The 24,586-nt window shown below is 36.9% G+C and overlaps 1 protein-coding gene across 6 annotated transcripts in view; it reads left to right on the top strand.

Annotated features, from left to right (window-relative positions):
• The window catches only part of LOC121733255 (protein TRACHEARY ELEMENT DIFFERENTIATION-RELATED 7A-like), a 96,924-nt gene that overhangs the window by 23,545 nt on the left and 48,793 nt on the right, over nucleotides 1-24,586 (top strand). The window contains exon 1 of one of the 6 annotated variants that reach the window (XM_042123471.1): nucleotides 278-335. The exons of 3 other annotated variants lie outside the window; for them this stretch is intronic. In XM_042123471.1, coding sequence (XP_041979405.1) covers nucleotides 293-335 — 43 coding nt within the window. In that variant the 5' untranslated portion in view covers nucleotides 278-292. Of the gene's footprint in view, nucleotides 1-277; nucleotides 336-18,632; nucleotides 18,952-24,586 lie in introns of those variants that run through there. 2 more of the 6 variants (XM_042123469.1, XM_042123473.1) reach the window with 2 other exon arrangements.

The raw sequence follows: 24,586 nt of genomic DNA, 5'->3' as shown, positions 1-24,586 counted from the left end.
TCACACATCCTAAGTTATGTTTTATTCATTACCTGCACGCTAACCAAATTTGCACTTCAAAGCCTTGGATTCTTTCAACCTATTGAAAAATTCAATATAAACTTTTAAAATCTCTTTGATTTTTATTAAAATTTCGCTATAGTTATTGATTAACCTGCCTTTATATAATTAAACTATTAGAAAGTAAAACAAATGTAAGTACTAACAAGACATTATTTGTTTCAGGTAAGTTTTTACTAAACACCGGAATAACTTTCTTTAAATTGAAGAAGTGATCGAAGTAAAGACGGCGATGCCTGGAGATCCGACATCTTATCAACATGCCAGCCAGTTAGGTAAGTTTTCACTGAAAAATAATATAATTACCGATTTCGCTTTTTTTTCTGTCAGAACTTCCGTAGTCCGTACCTACATCATATATCCCCAGGATGTGACTAACGGCCGTTCCCAATATTTGATCTATCTCTGGTTTTGCCCTACTAGAGATAGGAATAGCTCACATTAGACATTAGAGACATATTTTATGTCAATTGTGAGCTATTCCTATCTCTAGTAGGGCAAAACTAGAGATAGATCAAATATTGGGAACGGCCGTTAATGGATTGTAGGGTAAAAATATCCTTTCGTTCAGGGTGTTGGTGGGGCTTCCGCGATGGCATAGTGCATCGGCGATGTTTGCGCACGCACGCACTGACGGTTTTCACACCGTGTTGCGACGTCGCATTGCATCACTGATGTTCTGAACGCGCGGCAGCCCCAACATCATCTTGAAAATACTCAGTGATAAGCTGGACAGCTCCCTCCTGAAGCACTGGGTGGTGGGTCTATGCACACGTGCATGTATCCGGTGCGCCAGAGTTATATTTAAATTAATTATTTCCTTCTAGTTTAAGATATTTTTTCTATAATTATTACCTGAATTAAACTTATTTTATTATATTTATTTTTATAGTAAGAACAAGTCACCTCTGGATTTATGTATAGGCAGTATAGGCCATGGCCTATGGGCGGCAGCGTCATTTAGCGTCCTAGAGGGGCGGCAGCGTCCTAGAATGGCGGCAGAGTTCGTACGTAGGGGCGGCAAAATTAAAGTGGCCTATCCTCATAAAAATATTATATTAATCCGATCATGGAACAAGTCAAGATAAAAAATAAAAATATACACTGAAAAAGTAATAGCGTTTTTTTGGATTTCGTTGTGATGTCAAATAGGTTATTCCGACGGTTAAAGATGAATTATAAATATAATTAAACTAGATGTCCCGCGCGGCTTCGCCCGCGTAAATTAGGAATTTTACGGAAACCGTACATTTTCCCTTAAAAAATAGCTCTTATGTCCCTACTCCCTTCACTTGGTTTACTCTATATCTGTGCCAAATATTGCCATAAAAATTGCTCCAGTAGTTCGTAATTTCTAATATTTCCCCCGTTTTCCCCACATTTTCCTGAGTTTCTTCGGTCGTATTAGTCTTAGTGTGATAATATATAGCCTATAGTCTTACTCGATAAATTAGCTATCTAACAGTGAAATAAGTTTTTAAATCGGACCAGTAGTTCCTGAGATTAGCGCGTTCAAGCAAACATACTCTCAAGCAATATTAAGTATAGATTTTTTTCAATTATCGCTTGACAAACTCGAGTCTCGATCTAAAAGACTATGAAACGTACCAATAACAGGGTCATTATAGGCTCATAAGTCATAACCATGGGACGATGTATGGTATAAAATGGTAGTGATGATGATGATGATGATGAATATAATTTGCATAGTAGCATATGCTTTCCGTTCTTAAAACAACGCCGAAACTCCCAAACTTGTATCTATAAAAAATCAGGAGTTCTCTCAGCACCTTCCGAACCACGGTATACCAGGTATACCTCGGTGCAAAATCTTACTTGTTGGTAGCATATGCTTAGAATACTTCTCACGAAACCGAAGTCACCACATGTTTCCATATAAATTTTGAGGAGTTCCCTCGATTACTTATGCATCCTTCATCAGATCACCACTTTTGTGAATATAATACCAAATTGGGATGATACCCTATATACCAAAAGAAAAATTTTGAAAATTGGTTAACAAACGGCGGAGTAATCGTTGAACATAAGAAAACAAACATAACACCTCCCCCATTTTGAAAGTCGGTTAAAATTGTAGCCTATGTGTTATTCTGATGTATAAGCTATATTATTGTAAAGTTTCATCAAAATCCGTTCAGTAGTTTTTGCATGAAAGTGTAACAAACATCCATACATCCACACATCCATACATCCACACATCCATACATCCAAACAAACTTTCGCCTTTATAATATTAGTAGGATGCTAAAACTATAAACGGTAAATCCAAAGATTTTCCGGAAAACGTAATTTACTTAATGGTATTAATTATGGATATTCTGTGATGATCATTAATTGGTTTATTAAAAAAACAATAGAATGTATTTAACTTTCTAAGGGTGGGTAATTAAAAGTTAATCATGACAATTGCGATGTAGATGCCCAAACACGTGATTCATCTAAAACACGTGAGTTTTTTTAAAGAGACTAATAGGCTGTCCCACTGCTGGGCAAAGGCTTCCCCCAAAGTCTTCCACTTCTCTCAATCTAACGCAACCGTAGGCCAGTCTGGGTCCTATTGAATAGCACCACAATAGCACGTAGACTTAGTACTAGTGCAATACGTAATTTATGTTCTTAATTTAAACTTCGGGAAGTTTAAAATAGCCGAAGTCTTCGGCTATTTTCGTATCCGTCCGGCCCGCCCTGCCTGCCCTGCCTGGGGCAGTTCTAGATGCCGAAAACGCTATTAGTTAAAAAAAACATGTAATGTGGCCAGGGCTTGTTTTTTTATCTTCTTGATAAAAAAAACAAGGCTGTGTTCTTCTGTACTAGATATGTCAGGGGTAGTGGGGACCCATACCACGCTAAATATGTATAAGATACCATCCATCTATCCATCTCAAGAAAAACTGAAGTACAAAATATTATAATAGGTACTTAAAAATAGACCAATACTTTGAAACTTTTGAAACTCATAATAATAATCACTCAAATAATATAGGCTAAATATAAATCGGGAGTAGAGGTGGTAGAGGTATTTCCCCGTGTGTGAATACCCTCTAATATCTTATCAGAAGCTACTGTAAGTACCTACTAATATTATTGCCTATAGAATTATTATACTATTATAGAAAGAGAATTGTTACGAATACATAACGACGTCAAAATTCTCTCCTTGACTAATTAGCGTCGAAAATAGTGGGTATTTTTTTAATGAAATAAGGGGGCAAACGAGCAAACGGGTCACCTGATGGAAAGCAACTTCCATCGCCCATGGACACTCGCAGCATCAGAAGAGCTGCAGGTGCGTTGCCGGCCTTTTAAGAGGGAATAGTGTAACAGGGGAGGGTAGGGAAGGGAATAGGGGAGGGTAGGGAAGGAAATAAGGGAGGGCAGGGTAGGGAAAAGGGTAGGGGATTGGGCCTCCGGTACACTCACTCACTCGGCGAAACACAGTGCAAGCGCTGTTTCACGCCGGTTTTCTGTGAGAACGTGGTATTTCTCCGGTTGAGCCGGTCCATTCGGGCCGAAGCATGGTTCTCCCACGTTAAAGTCTTAATATAATTTATTTTACAAATATTGTTTATTGCAATTTGTTATAGAACTAGTCACTAGATGATACCCGCAACTCCATTGCGCCTAAAGTCGTCGATCGCGCGGGAACCGCACATTTTTCCGGGATAAACAGCATCCTATGCCATTTTCCGTGCCGAATTTCATCAAAATCAGTTCAGCGGTTCAGGCGTGAAGAAGTAACAGACAGACACACTTTCTCATATACAGTGTGTTAGTGTAAACATCGTTATCCTTGAAACCATCAAAATGAACAACTTTTTCTATGAGAACAATGCTGAGAACACAAAAAGAAATGCCGTCTTCACTCTTCATACCCATACGGATGCCCGGATCGGCAATTTGTATGGATATGAAGACGGTTTTTAGGGTTCCGTACCTCAAAAGGAAAAAACGGAACCCTTATAGGATCACTTTGTTGTCCGTCTGTCCGTCCGTCCGTCTGTCAAGACCCTTTTTCTCAGGAACGCGTGGAGGTATGAAGCTGAAATTTATATCAATTACTCAGGTCTACTGTCCCTTGAAGCTGTGAAAAAATCAAACTTCTAAGCCAACGCAATCAAAAGATACAGCCGTTTATGCCGCAAATTTTCGACACTTGCAAGGGAATCAAAACCTACAGGGTGCTTCCCGTGAACTCAGAATCTTGAAATTTGGTACGAAGCAACGTCTTATAGCATAGATAAAGGAAAAATTACGAAAACCATAAATTTTTAGTTACATCACATAATATATTTTTTTTTAATAATTTTAAACTTACTACCCATTTCCTCATAAACGCGTAGAGGTATTAAATTGAAATTCATACCAAATACTCAGGTCTATAATACCTTTAAGCTGTAACAAAATCAAACTTCTATGTCAACGCAATCAAAAGAAACAGCAATTTAAGCTGCATATTTTGAAACTCGCAAGTACTCGCAAGGGAATCAAAACCGTACTTCCAGTCGACCTAGAATCTTGAAATTTGGCATGAAGCAACGTTTTATAGCACACATAAAGGAAAAATTCCGAAAACCTTAAATTTTTAGTTACATTACAAAATATATATTTTTTAATAAATATAAACTTATTACTTTTTTCCTCATGAACGCGTAGAGCTATTACTTAAACGATAAAGAGATCTTTGTCTTAAATTTATGCTCCTCCATCTTTCCCCATTGTAATGTTATGAATTTCATTTTGCAATAAAAATACCATAGTTATGACTCGATTGTCGTAATGAACGAACTTTGTAAACCTTGCAGGTTTGTACGGAACCCTCGGTGCGCGAGTCCGACTCGCACTTGGCCGGTTTTTTTTTTGAGTTCCCAGCATTGTTCTCATAGAAAAAGTTGTTCATTTTGACGGGCTCATTTGATGTTTTCAAGGATAACGGTGTTTACACAAACACACTGTATAATGTTAAGTCTCGATTGCAATGTATTATTGATAGATACGAGTATCTATAAGAAATAATATTACCACGACGTAAATAGTGCGATTTAAAACTGAACCAATAAATAACACGATAAAATAAGTGATGAGTGATGCCGTGGGTCGTAACCTTCTACCTCTTATCAGCGCGTATCACGAGATAACCTGGCTAATGCCACAGTGTTAAAATTATACAGTAGAGAACTTTTGTCCTTGAAACTCGCTCAACACAGAGTCAAGTAACGCGAACATCACGGGAACTTTATGAACAATATTACAAATGCGAAAGTGTGTCTGTCTGTCGGTTATGTATTCACGCATATATAGTCCGTCAAGAAAGTGAAGAAATTAAAAAGTGGCAACATCGTAGTGTCATCCTTTTTTTCTTAGATTGATTTGATAGGGATGACACTACGATGTTGCCACTTTTTAATTTTTTCACTTTCTTGACAGACTGTAAGCCGATGTATACACCGATTTTGATGATGAACATGCTATAAGTCCCTAGAAAGGATAACGGATAGTTTTTATCCCTAAAAATGTAGGGTTTCCTGTGCGTTCCTTGTGATGCAATGATGTTGTAGCAAACATCAAGTTAGGTGCTCATATGCTCATAAATCATAGTATACTCCATTTGTAGGGTTCCGTACCCAAAGGGTAAAAACGGGACCCTATTACTAAGACTTCGTTGTCTGTCCGTCTGTCTGTCTCCAGGCTGTATCTCAAGAACCGCTATAGCTAGACTTCTGAAATTTTCGCAGATTGTATATATTTGTTGTCGCTATAACAACAAATACTGAAAACAAAATAAAATTAATATTTAAGGGGGACTCCTATACAACAAATGTGATTTTTTCGGCCTTTTTCGTTCTATATCAATAATATCACGAGATAGGCACTTGAATTTTTCACACATTCTTTTGTTATACGTGTACTTTATTATTTAATAATAATATTAAAATAAAATAAAAAATTAAGGGGGGCTCCCATACAAAAAACACAATGTCTAGCCTATTTTTTCTCTGTATGGGTACGGAACCCATCGTGCGCGAGTCGGACTCGCACTTGGTCGATTTTATTTGCTCTCTTTTACTTTGACTTAGATTTAGACAATTTTGTATGTATGATATTTACTCGAACAATAATAATATTTAATTAACTCTTACAATAATAAATAATTAGAATAAATATCAAATTAGAATGCCAAAAAAAGAAATATATTTTCCTGTCTGATAAATGTTTTAGGTAGTATCACGCGCATACTGTTATGGTCTTGGGTTCCGTACAAAAAATATTTTTAATGTAGAGTTTTAAATGGTGCTATTTAATAACTTGAGCACTTTTCCTTTGTTTTTGTTCGCCTATTGATTTGTGCTTTAACATAGCAATTTTTATTTATATGAAGATGTGTTATCATCTGTCAGTCAAAGTTTGGTTTAAGTATATTAAAATATTGAAAAAAACTGCAGATTATAATTTCCACGCAGAAAAACGACGCGAGCCCTCACAAAGCTCGGCTTTTAGCTAGTTATAATATTATTATGGCACACTTTAAATATCATGTGTAATAATATATGATTCGTTTAGAAGACTTACTTATCGAGTTTTACGTAAAAGCACACAATATGGTATTGAGTCTATTAAAAAGGATATTATCAAATATTTATTGAGTTGATTGGCCATTTGGATGTGGACGTTTTAGTTCCAGTTCAGACGCTTTTTTGCCAAGCTATATGTTACCTTCTCTTTGAGTACGGAACCCTACAAATTAACATAAACATCATCATTTTAAGGAATCTAATTACAGAACAAACACTCAAGGTTATTTCCGTGGTAACAAGTATGGTTTTCAAAGGCCACAGTAATTGTAGTTATGTTAAACTCTGGTGGGTGGATGATAATTGTTAAAAGATTACTATAGTCATAAAGGTATGATACAAAATGTATAATTCTTTCCGAGAGATCCGATGGTACGCATACATTATCACAAGGCGGAGGGGGACTAGACATTTATTATTTCTCCATGATTTTCTGAGGTTTCTTTGCATATTTACATTTGAAGGAGCACAGTTGTATAATAAAATACCTTCTAACATACGAAATGTCAATGTTTTTAAAATCCGGCCCCAAAATCATATAATCGAAAATATCATATAGATCAGAGTACACAGACTTGTTTGGTAAAGGCAAGAAATTGCCTTTACCAAATAATTCAGTGTTTGGAAAGGGTAGAATTGAACTCTCCTATTTTATCAATTATAAATATTAAATTAAACACTGAGTGAATATTATTTAGTTGCTAACTGACTAACGCAACATATTTTATTGTTATAATTTTTCGTTCTCATGTAAGTGACATATTGTAAGTCTTAATGAGAATAAATATCTTTAAACCTAAACCTATTTACAAGCATGTAATATAAGCGAAGGCACATTGGTACGACTACTTTAAGACATTTCCAGTCGTAATACACTATACAGGTCAGGATCCGTCAGAGCAGCAGTTGCTTAACTGCGACTTGCAGACTTGCAACACTGTCCTTCATGCAAACGTTGACTGCCGTGCAATATGCGCGGTTTATAAAATATAATATGGTTCCATACTAATGTGGCTTATGGCCTTGTTTACAAGGGGACAAACTTCGCATCCCAGGGCCTGTAGACAAGTGGCAAAGCGCTAACGCTTACAATAGCGCTACAAAATGTATGCGATTTGACATAAGTCATTGCTTCGCTAGCGAATACTAATGTCAAATCCATACATTTTGTAGCGCTAGCGTTAGCGTTAGCGTTTTGCCACTTGCCTACGGGGGCTGGCGTATTAGAGATATCGGCGGGGGTATGTGGGACTCCCCTGCGGTATACCCACTAAAACTCCATGGTGTTCCGCGCTCCACTCCCCGAGGCAGAGTTTGCGGGTACGATAGAAGCTACCGCAAGATGGCTTATGGCCTAGTTCAGGAATTCATAAACTGAGTGAAGCGGAGTCCTAGGAGTAAATAACTTTATATCATACTTTACTAGCTGTTACTCCGTCCGTGCGGACTTCAGTTTACAGCGCGCGGTGGTTCCCGTTTCCATGGGAATTCCGGGATAAAATGTTGCATACACTACTGCTAAGTTTCCCCAAAATCCATCTAATAAACAAAATTAGTGTCTCAACCTTTCTGTTGCGCGTTTTTGAGGAGAATTTGAGAAATAGAAATACTAGTGTAAAATTAAGATACCGACGCGGTAATTATTCAAGTTATTCTATTCATTTTGGAACACCGCTATATATACAGGGTGTAACAAAATAAGTGATAATACTTTAGGATGTGTACGTGTTCCTTGTAGAGAGTTCACTGCAGCAGCGCTGAAAGACCAAATTTTTTTTTCACTTTTGTATGGGGAAACTCGTGACGCTCGGGTCCTTGCCCATACAAAAGTGACAAAAAATTCGTCTTTCAGCGTTGCTACTTTCACAGTGAACTCTCTACAAGGAACACGTACGCACCCTAAAGTATTATCACTTATTTTTGTTACACACTGTATAGTTTCGCGCGGCTCCAACCACGTAATTGACAGTACATTTTGACTACCAACTTTCACAGACAGTTGACCGAATCCAAACAATGAGGACTTTCACGCTCATTATCTATGCGGACGTCAATTTACACGCTGAAGATGAATAGCCTAAGTGCACCAAGTGAAATCAATTCAAAGTTGATACTTGAACTTGGCTTTGTTGCTTTTAGGATCTATGAGCAAACACCCCGGTATTGCTAGAGTCAATTTCTTTTCTCACTTTTTGCCATCAGATCCTGGTAGACCTATAAATATTAGCATGGTCATGGCTTAGCTTGATCCTCTGCCTTCCTAACAAACACCAAGAAGTTTTCCCATCAGAACGAATAGCCGTGTAAATGTTATGGTACACTCACAGTTGTAGGAAACTAGGCCATTGTCACTGTTTATGTTCTTCGCGTGTCAGTGATCGCTAAGGGTCCCCGCAGACTTACAATTTCAAGTTGGCCGACTATCGTACAAACCACAGAAATAGATCAAGATAGAAGCGCCATGTCGCTCCAATTTGTATGAACACGAGCGTGTCACTTTTTTAATTTCGAATCGATTCCGCGCGTACGGGTATTCCCATCACTAAAGCGCTGTATGAAAAAAGTGACACGCTCGTGTTCATACAAATTGGCGCGACATGGCGCTTCTATCTTGATCTATTTCTGTGGTTTGTACGATAGTCGGCCGACTTGAAATTGTATATCTGCGGGGACCCTAATTCGACGACCTCTCGGAGGCAATGAGTTGCGATTTGCGGGAATCAGAACATCGCAGGCCAATGTTTCAATTCTGAACCTTCACGTCATAGTGATAAGGTTGATCTGTGGATACAGTTTTTCTATATACGTAGTTTTTATGATAACTGCGGGTCATTTTAGATATCCTCATAATTCATATATTAATGAGTTGTCGAATGTATGACAAGTTTTAAGGGCGGGCGCTCATTTGCCATATTTTTTTTTTCGATCATTCCTTTGAAAACAAAATAAATACTCCCCTTTTTAGAAACAAGCCATAGCAGATCATTTGGATAGATCTATACGATCAGTCGTAAATATCATTAACAGCAGTTAGGGCCTGACCTAACGGCCGCACTCAGACATATTTAAGGCATCCATTACACGGTAGGTTCCTCGTCAGTCAATTCCATCAATCATGACTTTCGTTTGACTATTGGTGAGTGATGGGCTGACGAATGTATCCAGATTTTCGTCAATCACCGTCAGTCACGCTCTTACACGGTAGGTTACCCATCAGTCACAGTCATGACTGTGGTAAAACTGACAGCTAAACCTACCGTCTAACGGCCGTTCCCAATATTTGATCTATCTCTGGTTTTGCCCTACTAGAGATAGGAATAGCTCAGATTAGACATTAGAGACATATATTTTATGTCAATTGTGAGCTATTCCTATCTCTAGTAGGGCAAAACCAGAGATAGATCAAATATTGGGAACGGCCATAATGGATGCCTATTGATGGTCCAACTTCAATTTAATGATGAGTTTGACAAAATAATGTATGGGGCTTATGTCAAAATCTTCATTTAATTACAATTAAGTATTTTAATATTCGTCTCTGAGTGCGGTAGTGAGGCTTGCCGGATCTACAATATTTTTAGAAATGTAAATTCTTTCAATTGCATTTTCTAAGGTATTATCAATTTAGTCTGTAGGTACATTCAAAAAGCTTTCGCCACGCTTTCAGATTTTTATTAATATTATCCAGATTACTGTATCTGGGGGCACGGGAGTGCCCCCGCCAAGATGAGCCAAGCGAAGTGCGCACGGGCACTACCTACCTTTTCTCGAAACGTTTCGTCGTATTTTTGAACCCTCGTAACTTTGGTTTGAATAATGCCAGATAGTTGAAATTTTTAAGATATAGTTACATGGGTATAGTTATTAAATGCGCAAAGTTTGAATATCGTAGCTATTATACTTTAGATTTTATAGGTGTCCAAAAACCCACAATTTGGTCACTGACTCACCGATCATCAAAACTGTTAGGGTACTTCCTGAAGTCTTAGAAAGCTGAAATTTGGTATGTAACATGATATTAGTACTAAAACAACAAAAAAATTACCAAACCCAACTTAACCTATATCCGTACCATTATAGAGCAAAATTAGGCAAAAATTTGTGTTTTTTGTATGGGAGCCCCCCTTAATTTTTTATTTTATTTTAATATTATTATTAAATATTAAAGTAGACATATAACTAAGGACCTTGAGAAAAATTCAAGTACCTACCTGTTGCTATTATTGATATAGAGCAAAAAAGGCCAAAAAAATCGCGTTTGTTGTATGGGAGCCCCCCTTTAATATTACTTTTATTTTATTTTTAGTATTTATTGTTACAGCGGCAATAGATATACATAATTTGTGAAAATTTCAACTCTCTACCTATTACCGTTCTTGAGTTACAGCCTAGAGACAGACAGACAGACAGACAGACAGACGGAAAGACAACGAAGTCTTAGTAATAGGATCCCGTTTTTACCCTTTGGGTACGTAAGTACGTAAGTTCAAAGAATAGTCGTAGTCTTAGCATTTCTTTGCAAATATTTAATTAATAAGAATATTTCATTAATTATAATAATAATAATTAGTTACTTAACTATCAATCTATTTCAAGTTTACGTAACTTGAAACAGATTGATTAGGAATTTTAGGATAATTAGTATAGTAGGTCTTAAAATATATTTTTAATGCAAACAACATCAGTTTACGGTTAAACAAAAAAAAAGTGGCTTCGAAAGTTAAAGGGCTATACCAAACATCTTCGCGTCATCGATAGTGCGATGTAGGTGCCCAACAGTGACATCTCTTGTCGATTAGAGTGCATTAACAACTATATGAAACTGTTCGTGCAAGCTATATCGCGATGTAGATGACCAGCAGCGACATCTATTATTATCAAGAGAAAAAAATAGCGAAAAATCACGTTTGTTGTATTAGAGCCCCCCCGAAATATTAAATTAATTTTGTTTTTAGTATTTATTGCTATAGCGGCAACAGAAATACATAATCGATGAAAATTTCAACTCTCTAGTTCTACCGTTTTTGAGATGCTTCCTAGAGACAGATAGACATACAGACAGACGGACAGCGGACAGCATCGAAGTCTCAGTAATAGGCTCCCGTTTTTACCCTATGGGTACTGAACCCTAAAAAATGAACTAAATAAAAGAAAAAACAACGTAAACCAGCTTACAAAAAGAAATGAAATCCCACAAAAAACATTTTCATGTAAAAATGTTGCCAAGATGAGAACATAATAATTTTATAGTTCGTCGTGTCAAAAAGTAGTGAGATCTCATGTAGAGCCAAGTTTCTAACCTTACATACTCAGCCCTAAATCTAAAAACCTTAATTTTACACTAAAGCGCGGCAAAATATTTGATAATAATATTATAATGTGTCAGCCGCACGAGAAGAATCTAAAAACTCTACACTGGCTTGGCCATTTTGTTATTCGTCAGGGCTTTGAACTTAATGATATTATACCGTAACTAATGATAAATGGCCAGGCCACCGATTTTAACTAATGTGTAGAGTTTTTAGATTCTCCTCGTGCGGGTGACACATTATAATATTATTATCAAATATTTTGCCGCGCTTTAGTGTAAAATTAAGGTTTTTAGATTTAGTGCTGAGTATGTAAGGTTAGAAACTTGGCTCTACATGAGATCTCACTACTTTTTGACACGACGAACTATAAAATTATTATGTTCTCATCTTAGCAACATTTTTACATGAAAATGTTTTTGGTGGGATTACTAGTTACAGAAGCTTTTAAAAATATATTTTATAAAAAATATAATATTTTTAAACGCTTTTGTAACTAGTGTTTTAAATTACCATATTTTTAGAACTAGAATTATTATATTTATTCTAAGAAAGCACATACTAGTTCTTTTGGACAAAATGTGGTCGGTAATCATCAGGCGATGCATTTGCTCGTTTCCCTTATCGAGTACTTGTCAATGGTTTACTGACACTACAAATACAAAACCGGTACCGCTTTTAACCTCACTTCACTAACGGTATACATGCGTAGTTTCGAATAAAAGTGATAGTACCCGCGTACGCCACAGTTGGTTAAGTTTAGGACCTTAATGTCTAGGACATAAGGAGCACTTTAATAGATATTTTGCGTTAATATAGCTCTGAGTACTGTGCGATGCTAGTAAGAAGTTTTGGCGCGTGGCTGAAACTAAAACTAACGCCGCCATCTTGTAAAGGCTCATTTGAGATGTGGTCGCTTTTCACTTATGGCCTCCTGACAGTGGACGTACTGTAAAAAAATTATCCGTTTGATGCAAGACATCCGTTGCGTATGATAACGACGTGTTATTAACGCTTACCTTTACGCGGTACGTCACAACTGCAAGCGTGATAAACTGTCGACGGCTGCCGTCAATTGCCGCCAACGCGTGCCGCCAACACGTGCCGTTCGTCTGTAAGCGCTCTAACGTGCCCAAACTAATACTAAAGTCGAAATGTTGTAAACTGTCACTATTGACTTTTGAGTCAGTCAAACCCTCCAGTCAATGTCATCTATCTTGCATGTAGCCGACATTTATCACAGGTATCATCTAACACAGCTGCTTGGATACCCCTATGTCACGCGCCAAATCGTCCTCGCAGGAGTATAATAGGTTGTAGTCTACGTCACCATGACATAAGCACTTCCCCGTTCTATATGCGTCTATATCTCGACCTTGAGGTGGTCTGCTTCCTATAGTATTTTAATTAAATCAATAAATTATTATATTTGATAGTGCTGAGTTGCTGACGTAGGCAACTAGTTTCGCGCCTTCCTGGATGTTATTTTGTGCCATTTTTGTGACATTCATATTATTATTGTGAATTAATTGTAAAAGTCTGGCCTTCGCAATTTATAAGTAAAGTATCTAGTATATTCCGTTTGAGTTAATTTTGATCTTGGTGTAAACAAAGTTTAGAACCAAACACCGGACTGGGTACTTGTAGAATACTTAGGTAGACTGTACTAAAAGTCTATAAATTTTTTAAAGCGGAAAGTTTTGTTAGTTTATATGTAATATCTATATAAGATCATCAATCGAAGGCTCAGATAAAGTGTAGGAACCTTGAGGACGGAGACTACTTTTAGAGTTTAAACTGACTTCCAAAAAGGAGGAGAGAGAGAATATTATGTTCTTTTAGTATGAAAAGTTTTGAGCTCTCGCGAGATTTTATTTTGTGCTTACAAATTCGCGCAAATCCCTCAACATTATTTTGTTTAGTAAGGGCCTGTTTCACCACTTCCTGATAAGTGCCGGATAGGCTATCCACCTTGACAGATAGAGTACGGAGAATCTGTCAAATAAGTTGTGGATAGCCTATCCGGAACTTTATCAGGAAGTGGTGAAACAGGCTCTTAATATTATGCTATTTATTGAGGGTAGCATAAGTCTGTATTCTTTCATATTTGCCTTCACCGTACGAGCGAATCGTTCAGTACGTTTTTCTTTTGCAATAATTTGCCAACATTACAAAACTGACCATCAAATTACTACTTAATGTACTAGCAGCATGAGGCTATATATTTTTAAGGTGTTAAAATTTTGCACTGAGCCTTTTATAATGTAGGTAATAACGAACGAAGGATTCTTTCGAAATTGGAATTTCGAAAGAATCCTTCTTATTATCTCTATTTCTAATCCTTCTATTTAAGGCTAAAGGAATGGATTCCTATAGCCATAAATAGAGTGTTTGTCACTGCTTTAATGCTAGGAATACTATTTCAGAAGAGAGAAACCGCTGGAAAAATAGTTAGTTTATGAAATATTTATTTGCACGTCAAAAACAATGATATTCTATGTTACTAACGTAACTAGATTGGAAGTTTACGGTAGCAACGCGTTGCCACTTCGAAGATGCCTGCAGGCATATCTCACATACATAATGACATAACGAATATATGACTTGACATTGTCTTTTGAACAAAAAAGTGGTTACGCATTTCTGAGAATCTTTTGTAAGACATTGCTACTCTAGTATTTTAGAAACTCATTGGTCAAAAATAAGTAATAAGTTATTAAAAATTAGAACCTAACTCGTACCGTGGGATTTCTTCAAGTCATGGTTAACGGTTGTGTAAAAGATGAAATATTATACAGTCGTCAAAGAAAAATACATCTAAAGCTAATTTTAAAATTAAACGTATTTTAAACCTTTTAAATATAAGAAAATCATTGTTCGCAACCGATTTCACGCGATTTTAAGTCACTTATTGAGCGAAAGTAGGAAAATGATTGTGAAATGGTCACTTACTTCTCTTTATTGTTTACTGATAATGGGAAAAATCGTGCGACTGCTCCACATATTTTATTATTCTCATCACAAAAGTGTTCATAAAACGAGGTGACCATAAACATGTTTTACGACAGATGGCACTCCTGATAGAAGCTCACAAAATTAATTTAAGGGTGTACTATATGGCATATTCCGTATATGCTACAGGTGTATTTGTGACGTGGAAGAGCCATGCTTCGGTACGAATGGGCCGGCTCGACCGGAGAAATACCACGGGCTCACAGAAAACCTGCGTAAAACAGCGCTCGCGCTGTGTTTCGCCGAGTGAGTGAGTTTACCGGAGGCCCAATCCCCTACCCTTTTCCCTTCCCTACCCTCCCCTATTCCATTCCCTACCCTCCCCTTTTACCCTATTCCCTCTTAAAAGGCCGGCAACGCACCCCGTGACCCCTTTATTTCATAAAAAAAGGGTGTAACAACCAAATATTTCGCGTATAAATACTTACTACAATATTGTGGACTGTATGATGTTGATATTTTGTATGAGTTTTGATAACTTGAAATGAAATCACTATTACTCTTCACTTCGATTTATTAATAATTAAAATTAAACTAAGTGCACTGTACCAAGGCAAAGGGCGGACCAGTGTACTGAGTGTACCACGGCAAAGGGCGAACTCGTTACACCCGTAATCTGACCTATCGGAGCAATATCTATCCGTACGATAAGAATGGTGTTCTCTGACCAAGATCCGCCAGAATTTCTCGAGTTGTAGTTGTATGAGTCCTATGCCCAATCCCAAAACTCTAATATATCATTGAATCAAAGAACAAACTAACTGCCGCCCTCAGAGACGAATATTAATTACTTTACTGAAGATTTTTGACACATCATTTGTCAAACTCTTCATTAAAGTTAAATGATCATTAAATAATAAATATCTCTGAGTGCGGTCATAAGATGTCTATGCTTTAAGTAAATCTGAGATCGAATTAACAATAACTTTTTACCTGTGTGTATAATGTAGGTAAAATATAACGGACTGCTGAAAAAAACTCTTTAGAGATAAGTAGTACCTGTTGTGTCATTTTTCTTCGTAAGTATAACTTGTTAAGGGCACGTTTCACCACTTCCTGATAAATGCCGGATAGGCTATCCACCGCTTAACTTGGTATGGAGAATCTGTCTAATAAGTTGCGGATAGCCTATCCGACACTTTATCAGGAAGTGGTGAAACAGGCCCTTTATGTTTTTGTGTGCAATAAACTGTTAAATAAATAATATATTCCTGTATGCCCAACAAGGTTTTATTAACTTAGCAGTGTTAAAATATTACGAGAAGCCTTAAACATGTACGAGAAAGAGCGGTGACCTTCTCTTCATGACTGCCAGTAAATTGAGACCTAACTTAGGCACACTGTTTTTACTCCACTCGATATCACCAATAGCTATATTATCTTAATCCACGTTCTACAAGCCTGTGGAGTATAAAGTTCTTGCAATTTCTAATACGGCTATAGGCTATATCTATAATATCATACTAGATGACTTGGTAAACTTCATATGACTTTCCTTCTTATATAGACTTTCACGAATATTTGAAGACTAAAATTGGCCAAATCGGATGAGACGTTCGAGTTTTAGCGGGACTAACATAATTTAAAATATTTTATTTATTTATTATATAATATACATATAGAACATCTTATATATAAAATTCTCGTGTCACAATGCTCGTTCCCGTACTCCTCCGAAACGGCTTGACCGATTCTCATGAAACTTTGTGAGCATATTGAGTAGGTCTGAGAATCGGCCAACATCTATTTTTTATACCCCCTAAGTAATAAGGGTTGTTTACCCTTAATAATAATATTATTAAGGGTGAATAATATTATTATTATATATTGCAAAACAACGTTTGGCGGGTAGAAGAAGAAGAGGTGAAAATGTATTCAAATTTTTCGTCTTATATTATAGCTACAAAGGTCTAGTGGAGTTAATATGTAGGATTCTACCGTTATAAAGTAGATAAATTGTGTCCTATATACCTTAAAATCAAATGAAAATAATATTATAGATATAGAGGATAATGGAGCCCTGTCGTCGGTCTTCGTTCTGTCATTTATTCTAATTACTAGACACATAGCTATAATATACGAAGGTGTTTAAGTATAAAGATTTAAGTTATAAAGATCCCCTTATCGGAAAAATATAAGTATGGCTAAAGTTGAAGAGAAAATCGCATGATTTCCATAGTTGGAGGTAGTGAATTTACTAAACTTTGTAATCACATACTTATTTTTTTACCTTATTAACAAAAATATGTAATGCGGTAATAACATAAGTTAATAAGCCGTAATGTGAAAACCTGAACATCGCATTAGTGTCGAATTACATGCGGTCGACGACACCAGGTATCGGCATGTCGGGACTTCTTCCTGTCCCTCCTCATCCTATTAGAACCCACAGAAGTTACACAGGATATGTTACGAGTAAAGGAAGGGAAATGGATAAGGATCCATACTACATCTATATCCATATTATAAACGTGAAAGTGTGTCTGTTTGTCTATCTCTCTGTTACTTCTTCACGTCCAAAATGCTGAACCGCTTTTGCTGAAATTTGGTATGGAGATACTTTGAGTCCCGGGAAAGGACATAATATCTTATATCTTTAAACGAGCAATTCTTGTATATATATAATTGGAATCTCGGAATCGGCTCCAACGATTTTCATGAAATTTAGTATATAGGGGGTTTCGGGGGCGATAAATCGATCTAGTTAGGAATCATTTCTAGAAAATGTCATTTTCATCGGATACCGAGCAAAGCTCGGTCAAACAGCTAGTTATGTACTTATACCGGAAAAATGTAAGGTGACAAACGAATTTTGGCGCAACAGACCTGGGGTGTCATCTAATACTTGTATAGTGCACATTACTGTAGCTGGACTCCAATGAAAGCGCCTACTGATGCCGAAATTTGTGTGAAAAATATTACAAGTACCTAAATAGGTATTGGCTCTTGAACTACAAAGTATAATATCAAAAGTCTGAAGTTATGTAAATTTTGTTTAAAAGTTTCTGACTTCTGAAATCTGATATATATCAATAAATAGATTCGTTTTTAATTTTGTCGTGTATAAGTTTATGGAAAAGTATTGAAATAACAAACGTAACCTGATTTTTAATGTTTTATACACACGGGGTGTTTCCTTATAATATAATTAATGATATTATAATCGTTTAATTTGCATGTACGAAATACCACGAACTACCAGATTTTTTGTCGGAATCAAAAAAGTTTTAGCAAATTTTTTCCTCAATGCCTCCCTACGATACAACGGCCATAAGCCTCAATTTTACTTTGAAAGACAAAACATGATAGCAATGCATTCGTAAAATATTTGTATTTAATTAAATGCATTAAAAATGCTTGTAAACAATTGATTGCTCGCAATAACATTCCGCGTCGTCTGCAAAGTTGAGCGGCGATAACTCACATTGCCGAGTACGAGCAAGTAAGTTGCAACTTAATTTGGATCGTTGAAATCTTTTGTTCGGGACGCGCGGGTCGCGAGCGCGGCGTCAGCTTTCCTCGCTGAGTGACATTTCGATGCCCTTTCCGTAAATACCTGGGGCATAATTTTACGCATGTTAAATATTTCATTAAGTTTCCCCCAAAGTCGACGATGAACGTTTCCAACGTTCCCACCCGACGTCAGCCGGCGGCGCGTCGCGTCAGTGTTAGGAGAGCGCTAGCCTCGCTCGCACGCGTCAGTCCGATTCTCCGTCCCCAGTGCTTAGTACGATGACTGTCGATCGCGGACTGTCCGCTTTCTATCTCGCAACGGGACCGGGACCGCGCTTTCCGTTATAGTGTTTACGCTCGTTCTACTATAAAATGTACATTTCCTCGGCCAACTGAAATTGTGCGTCTGAAACGTTGCGAAACGATCGGTGTGTTTAAAAATAAATTCGCTTGGTGCGAGTGACGCGAGGTCGAGATGTGCGCTTGCAGCAAATTCTACGATTTTTGGAGGAACTCGTGCGGTGCAGGTGAGTCGACCTCGCCTCCTAGACTATAAGTTGCATCGGGTGCTCACATCGAACGCACATTAGGAGGGCCATTAGGAGCCGATATGTCAAGGCCGAACCCGAGTGATCCAAAAGATTGTATATTAAAAACTATTTATAACTCCACGAGCGATCTGTCCAATAAAAACAGCAGAAGATTGTTTTCCCGAAAGTTCTTCCTGCGATTCTCCGATAAATTTTTCCTCGATTCAATCGTAAACAGTATATTTTTACCGCAAAAACAATAAGCCGACCCAAAGATTATAACAAAGCGAGTGGCATGGATAGGACTCGTGAGTTGGAGATTGTAGTTCCGCGTCGACTGTGCCCGCGCCAGGGTCGACAGCAACATGAATGGAAATCACTATTATTCCGGTTCCACAACTTCCAACTCCTTGTACAGAGAAATCCACGAGTACTAACTTGCAAAAGTGTGACAACCAAACCTGTAGAAACTATAAATAATGCTACCAAAAACAAATGATAAAAAGTACTCTTTTTGGTTTTTGTATCTGACAAATCTCTGAGGCAAAAACTAACAGTTGGTTTTTGTATCTGACAAATCTCTGAGGCAAAAACTAACAGGAGTACAATCAACTCTCTACTGAGATGTTGAATGGGCAAAACAATTAGAATCAGAGAAAACTAAAACGAAAAACAGGGCCTTTTCAAGTTAGAAGTAAAAAGCAGTTGATGTGAAGCTAAAATACGTACAATGAAATCTGAAATAACAAAAACAAGTAAAATAACAGAAGAAATAACTGCTTATTCCGGTTACCGCCTTGACACTGTTGCCAGTAATCTAACACGGTTCGTATTCACAACTCGGTTCACACAAGAAAACTGCGATTTGCCGAATGCAATATTGACTTTTGCTGAGTATTAAAGTCGACCAACGCTATCTGATTTTTAGAAATCTAAGCGAAGATAGCGAAGTTTGAAACATCAAATGTATTTCTTAATTTGCTTTCTGAAAATAACAAGGACATTTTGGCTCAGAGCTCTCAAAACACAATCGGATTTCTAGGAATCTGAAAGTGCATTGTTACAGTTAGCATTTGATGCCAATTTTTGCATTATAGTTAGCATTTGATACAAAGTCGGTTAAAAGTATTTTTTTTTGTAAATTGTCTTCCATTTAGTGCAGTTATTACTATGACATACATCTTTACCGTGTGTAATACGGTTCTTTTAATCTTTCCAATTTTGAACTCAACTGAGTAGTCGATTTGATTGGCTTCTTTAATTCTGTCAATAATAATATAATGCAGAACGTAGATATGCTAGCTATTAACGGATATAATCATTTAATTACCCTCCAAGAATTAAAGATATTATAGATAGTAATAAAGTGTTTTTCTCGCCACAATATTATGTGTGACCGTGACATTTGGGCTCCGGCTTTATTGCTCTTACATTTTATGCTCCACTCGATAATAATTGTGCATTCCTTCAAAACTTGGCACCAACTGTGGATACTGACCTACCATATTCTAGTAACGAACTATTAAACTTTTCTCCCATTGAGATGCTAATGAGATACTTACCTTTTAACCCCCTTGATAACAAAAATATTTATAAACCGAATAACTAACTATACGAAGTCTGCTTGTCTGGTCTTTGTATGTCTATTACTACTTCTCTGTGTATTTTTAACCGACCAAACTCCAAAAAGGAGGAGGATATAATAATTATGATAGGCTGTGTATATATATATTTTTTTATTTTTAATAATATTATTATTATGATGGTAATTATAACCAAATAGCCTGACTTTTAGCCTGATTTTAACTATTTATTTTGAAAATCATAATGTTTATACTATAACTAGCCTCAAAATAAGTGGAATAATGCCAAACATGATTTGTCCTAGTTGACTTTTGATTGGCACACACTGTGATGGCTCACGGCCGTCATTGGCCGTGTATTGTATGTTCATATAATCATACAACATAGCTAAAGCATATGTAGGTTTCTCACATTCATTAAACATAAGTTATTCTTGAGAAAAACATTTGAGAAGGCTTTCCATTGTTACTAATTAGATCCTTGTGAAAATTTAATTATTTTTAACACAAATTGATTTAAGGAGTTTATAAGTAATATCTATTTATGTTATTTTTATGGCTACAAAAATATTTTATTAATTTCTATTTTTTTCGCTTAAGAGGATTCCACACCGCCATTTTTTCCATACAAACGTTGTCCCCTGTTTCCTCCCTGGATAATGCTAGTAGAGTTATAATTTTTTTCCTGAATATCTACGGCCACTAATACAATGTCCCTATGTTTTCTTTTTTTTCATAATTTAATTATTAAATAAGATATGAACGTTCAAAAACCCAAAAAAATGGCCAGATTTTCCGCTGTGTTCAAACGTCCAGAAAACCGATTTGGATAGATTATACAAAAAAAGCAAAACATAGGAACACAGCTCAAGCCTTTTTTTAATCTTTAATGAAAAAAGTACTTAAATCGGTTAAGTTTTGGAGAAGGAATCAGGGGACAACGAATCGTTGATTTTCTGGATTTTCTGCAGTTGTCTCTATCGCGTTCTGCGGTATAGGCTTGAGGTAAGGGAGACAGCTATAGATATTACACGTACTTTTTTTTCATTTCTCTAGCCGCTGTGGTATCCTCTTAATGGGTTTATACGTTATGTATTTAAGGCTTCCCCTAAAATATGTTATGAGTTATGACTAAAAAATATATAATTATTCTATCATACTGCCATCAGTAGAACAATATCATTCTATTATTATCACCAGAATCGTTATCAAATAATTTTTCTAGACAGTTCCAATCCAATGCCACCGCACCTGTTCCAATAGAGCAATATTTTTAATTGAAATCGATTTTCGTCATCCTTTGGTAAATACTAAATATTTTGTTAGCTCATGAAAACTATTTTAGACTCGATATAATACACGCGTCCGCGCGAACCAGCGTATTGGCCGCTACATCGCAAGATTACAAGCAGTGTAAATAAATAAATAAATAAAACTTTATTTCAGACTAATTTTGTCCATAGATTTGTTAGTGTCAGTTAGTAACAATTAGCTTAGATAAGTATAGCGACGCGATAAATCGTAACATGCAATTGCTTGTAAATCTCGCGTTGTAGCGGCCTAACCGCTCGTTCACGCGGATCACGGATGCATATAAAACGAGCCGGGTGACCGTAATTCAAAACCAAACCTAAAAAATATTATAATCATTAATCAGACTGTTAAAACTCTGGTCGATCGGGGTTGCGTCTGGTTCGGCGAAGGTCTTCCTTTCATAAATATTGTCTGGATCACTGGATGTGACTATGAAGAGAGCACATATTATATTATTATAATCTTTGATAGATCTGTTTTCTACAATATCTTGTTACTAATATTCATGCTACAATATTAATAACAGAAAAGACTTCTTAAATTTTGCATCAACTGACGTGCGCACAGGAGAAAATTTTATATGGTGAATATATAAAATATTATGTTATAATATTATATCATGGGATTTAAAATATTTAGGCGTCGCAAGCGCCATGATAGTTAGCAACGCCTTAGGGCCGGGAGTGCCGGGACACATAAACACGATACGTACACGTCGTACCACGATGCGGCATCGTTTCACGAATCACGGTGCGACGCGACGCAGCGTCGTGGGAATCTACGACGAGCATCGTAAAAAACTACGTCACGACAACGTAACGTGCCACGATACACGGCATGACGTCGCGTCGTAGAAACTCACGATGAATTTTGAATAACAACTGTGGCACTGACACAGGAAGGCATCGAGAGTTTCTACGACGTGACGTCGTGCCGTATATCGTGACACGTTACGATGTCGCGACGTAGTTTTTTACGATGGTCGTCGTAGATTCCCACGACGCGACGTCGTATCGTGAAACGACGCTCGTGTCGTGTCGTATCGATCGTGGTACGACAGTGGACACGACGTCGTATCGTGTTTCTGTGTCCCGGCCCTTATATCAAATCACATACATTTTTAGAGTTCCGTACCCAAAGGGTAAAAACGGGACCCTATTATTGAGACTTCGATGTCTGTCCGTCTGTCTCCAGGCTGTAACTCAAGAAAGCTTAGCTAGACTTCTGAAATTTTCACAGATTGTGTATTCCTGTTGCCGCTATAACAACAAATACTAAAAACAAAATAAAATAAATATTTAAAGGGGGTTCCCATGCAACAAATTTTTTTTTTGGCTTTTTTTGCTCGTAATCAATAATGGTAGCAGGTGGGCACTTGAAATACTGACAATTTGTACTTTAATAATCAATAATAATATTAAAATAAAATACAAAATTAAGGTGGGCTCCCATACAAAAAGCATAATTTTCAGCCTAATTTTGCTTTATGATGGTACGGAACCCTTCGTGCGCGAGTCCAACTCGTACTTGGCCGATTTTTTATATCTTACGAAATGATCTAAGTAATTTTAGTTGCCTAAGTACCCAGTTTTATCGTATTCGCGTAAATGAAGCCAGCGAATTCTTAAGCTGCCTTAATCAAAGCCTTAATAAGCAAGCCTAATTTTAAAGATTCTATGTCAACGCTTGGGTTACTTAGGTTATTAGAACTATATTAGTGGAACACATAATTATATCAGATTATAAATATTTGTTACACCTACGCGTAAGGACATAACGGCATTATGTAAGCTAGTTCCGTTCTTCGTAATTAGTATTCTGTTACCGAACTACTGAGGTCACTAATCAGTTCTTTCCTTGACCTTGTAGGTGATCAAATTTAGACCTCAAAAAGGTCGTGTACCTTTTTGGTCTTTTTATAATCAAATTTATTTTATGGCATAGGTTATAGTGAATTATTATGAATCGGTTCAAGCAAAACCAGTGTGATTCAACTGTCGAAAACAATTAAGGTGATGTCACACGCTTCACTCATTTTGTATTATATTGTATGCAGACTGCAGAATGCAAATGCGTCACGCGAAGCGAAATATGATGTGTAAAATGAACGACAAAAATGAAGAAAAGTTTACCCTACTCAATTCACACGGAAATGTGACGAGGCGATGCGATACATTTTTAAATAACCCATTCGAAATTAGACAGGGTAGCCAATAATATACGTGTATCTTCTTTAGTAAATGTGAAATAAGTAAATAAAGTACAGTTTTAAATGGCTCATTTAAATACGCCTCACATCGCCCCTTTACGTTTCAATGTGCACTGACCCTTACTGTAATTAGTTGTTCAAATCAGGGACTCAATGCTTACGCAAGGTGTGATTTCATCGCTAATAACATAATACCAGTAAAGACCAGCTTCGAAAGTCGACGTGAAACTACAAATCCCTTTAGTGTTGACGCAAACACTAACAATTACATGATTATAAGCTTTGTCCACACTGTGCCTTTTTCTGATCGCCAAGGGCATGCGTTATAGCGTAGTCAACAGTGAACGTGAGGCATGCCCGCGACGCATGCCCTCCGACCGTATCCAAAACTATTGCTTTGTTATTACAAATGACAGTTGGCGTTGCGTTCGTTGACGCATTCAATTATTGAATGCGGCAAAATGAAAGTTTAATGAAAGAAGATGACGAAAATTGAAGACAAAAGCGCATAGTGTGGAGAGTTAAC

This window comes from Aricia agestis, chromosome 13 (assembly GCF_905147365.1).
Source record: "Aricia agestis chromosome 13, ilAriAges1.1, whole genome shotgun sequence".
Classification (NCBI taxonomy): domain Eukaryota; kingdom Metazoa; phylum Arthropoda; class Insecta; order Lepidoptera; family Lycaenidae; genus Aricia; species Aricia agestis.
Note: the sequence above shows the minus strand (reverse complement) of the source record. Positions and strands in the feature narration are given on the sequence as shown.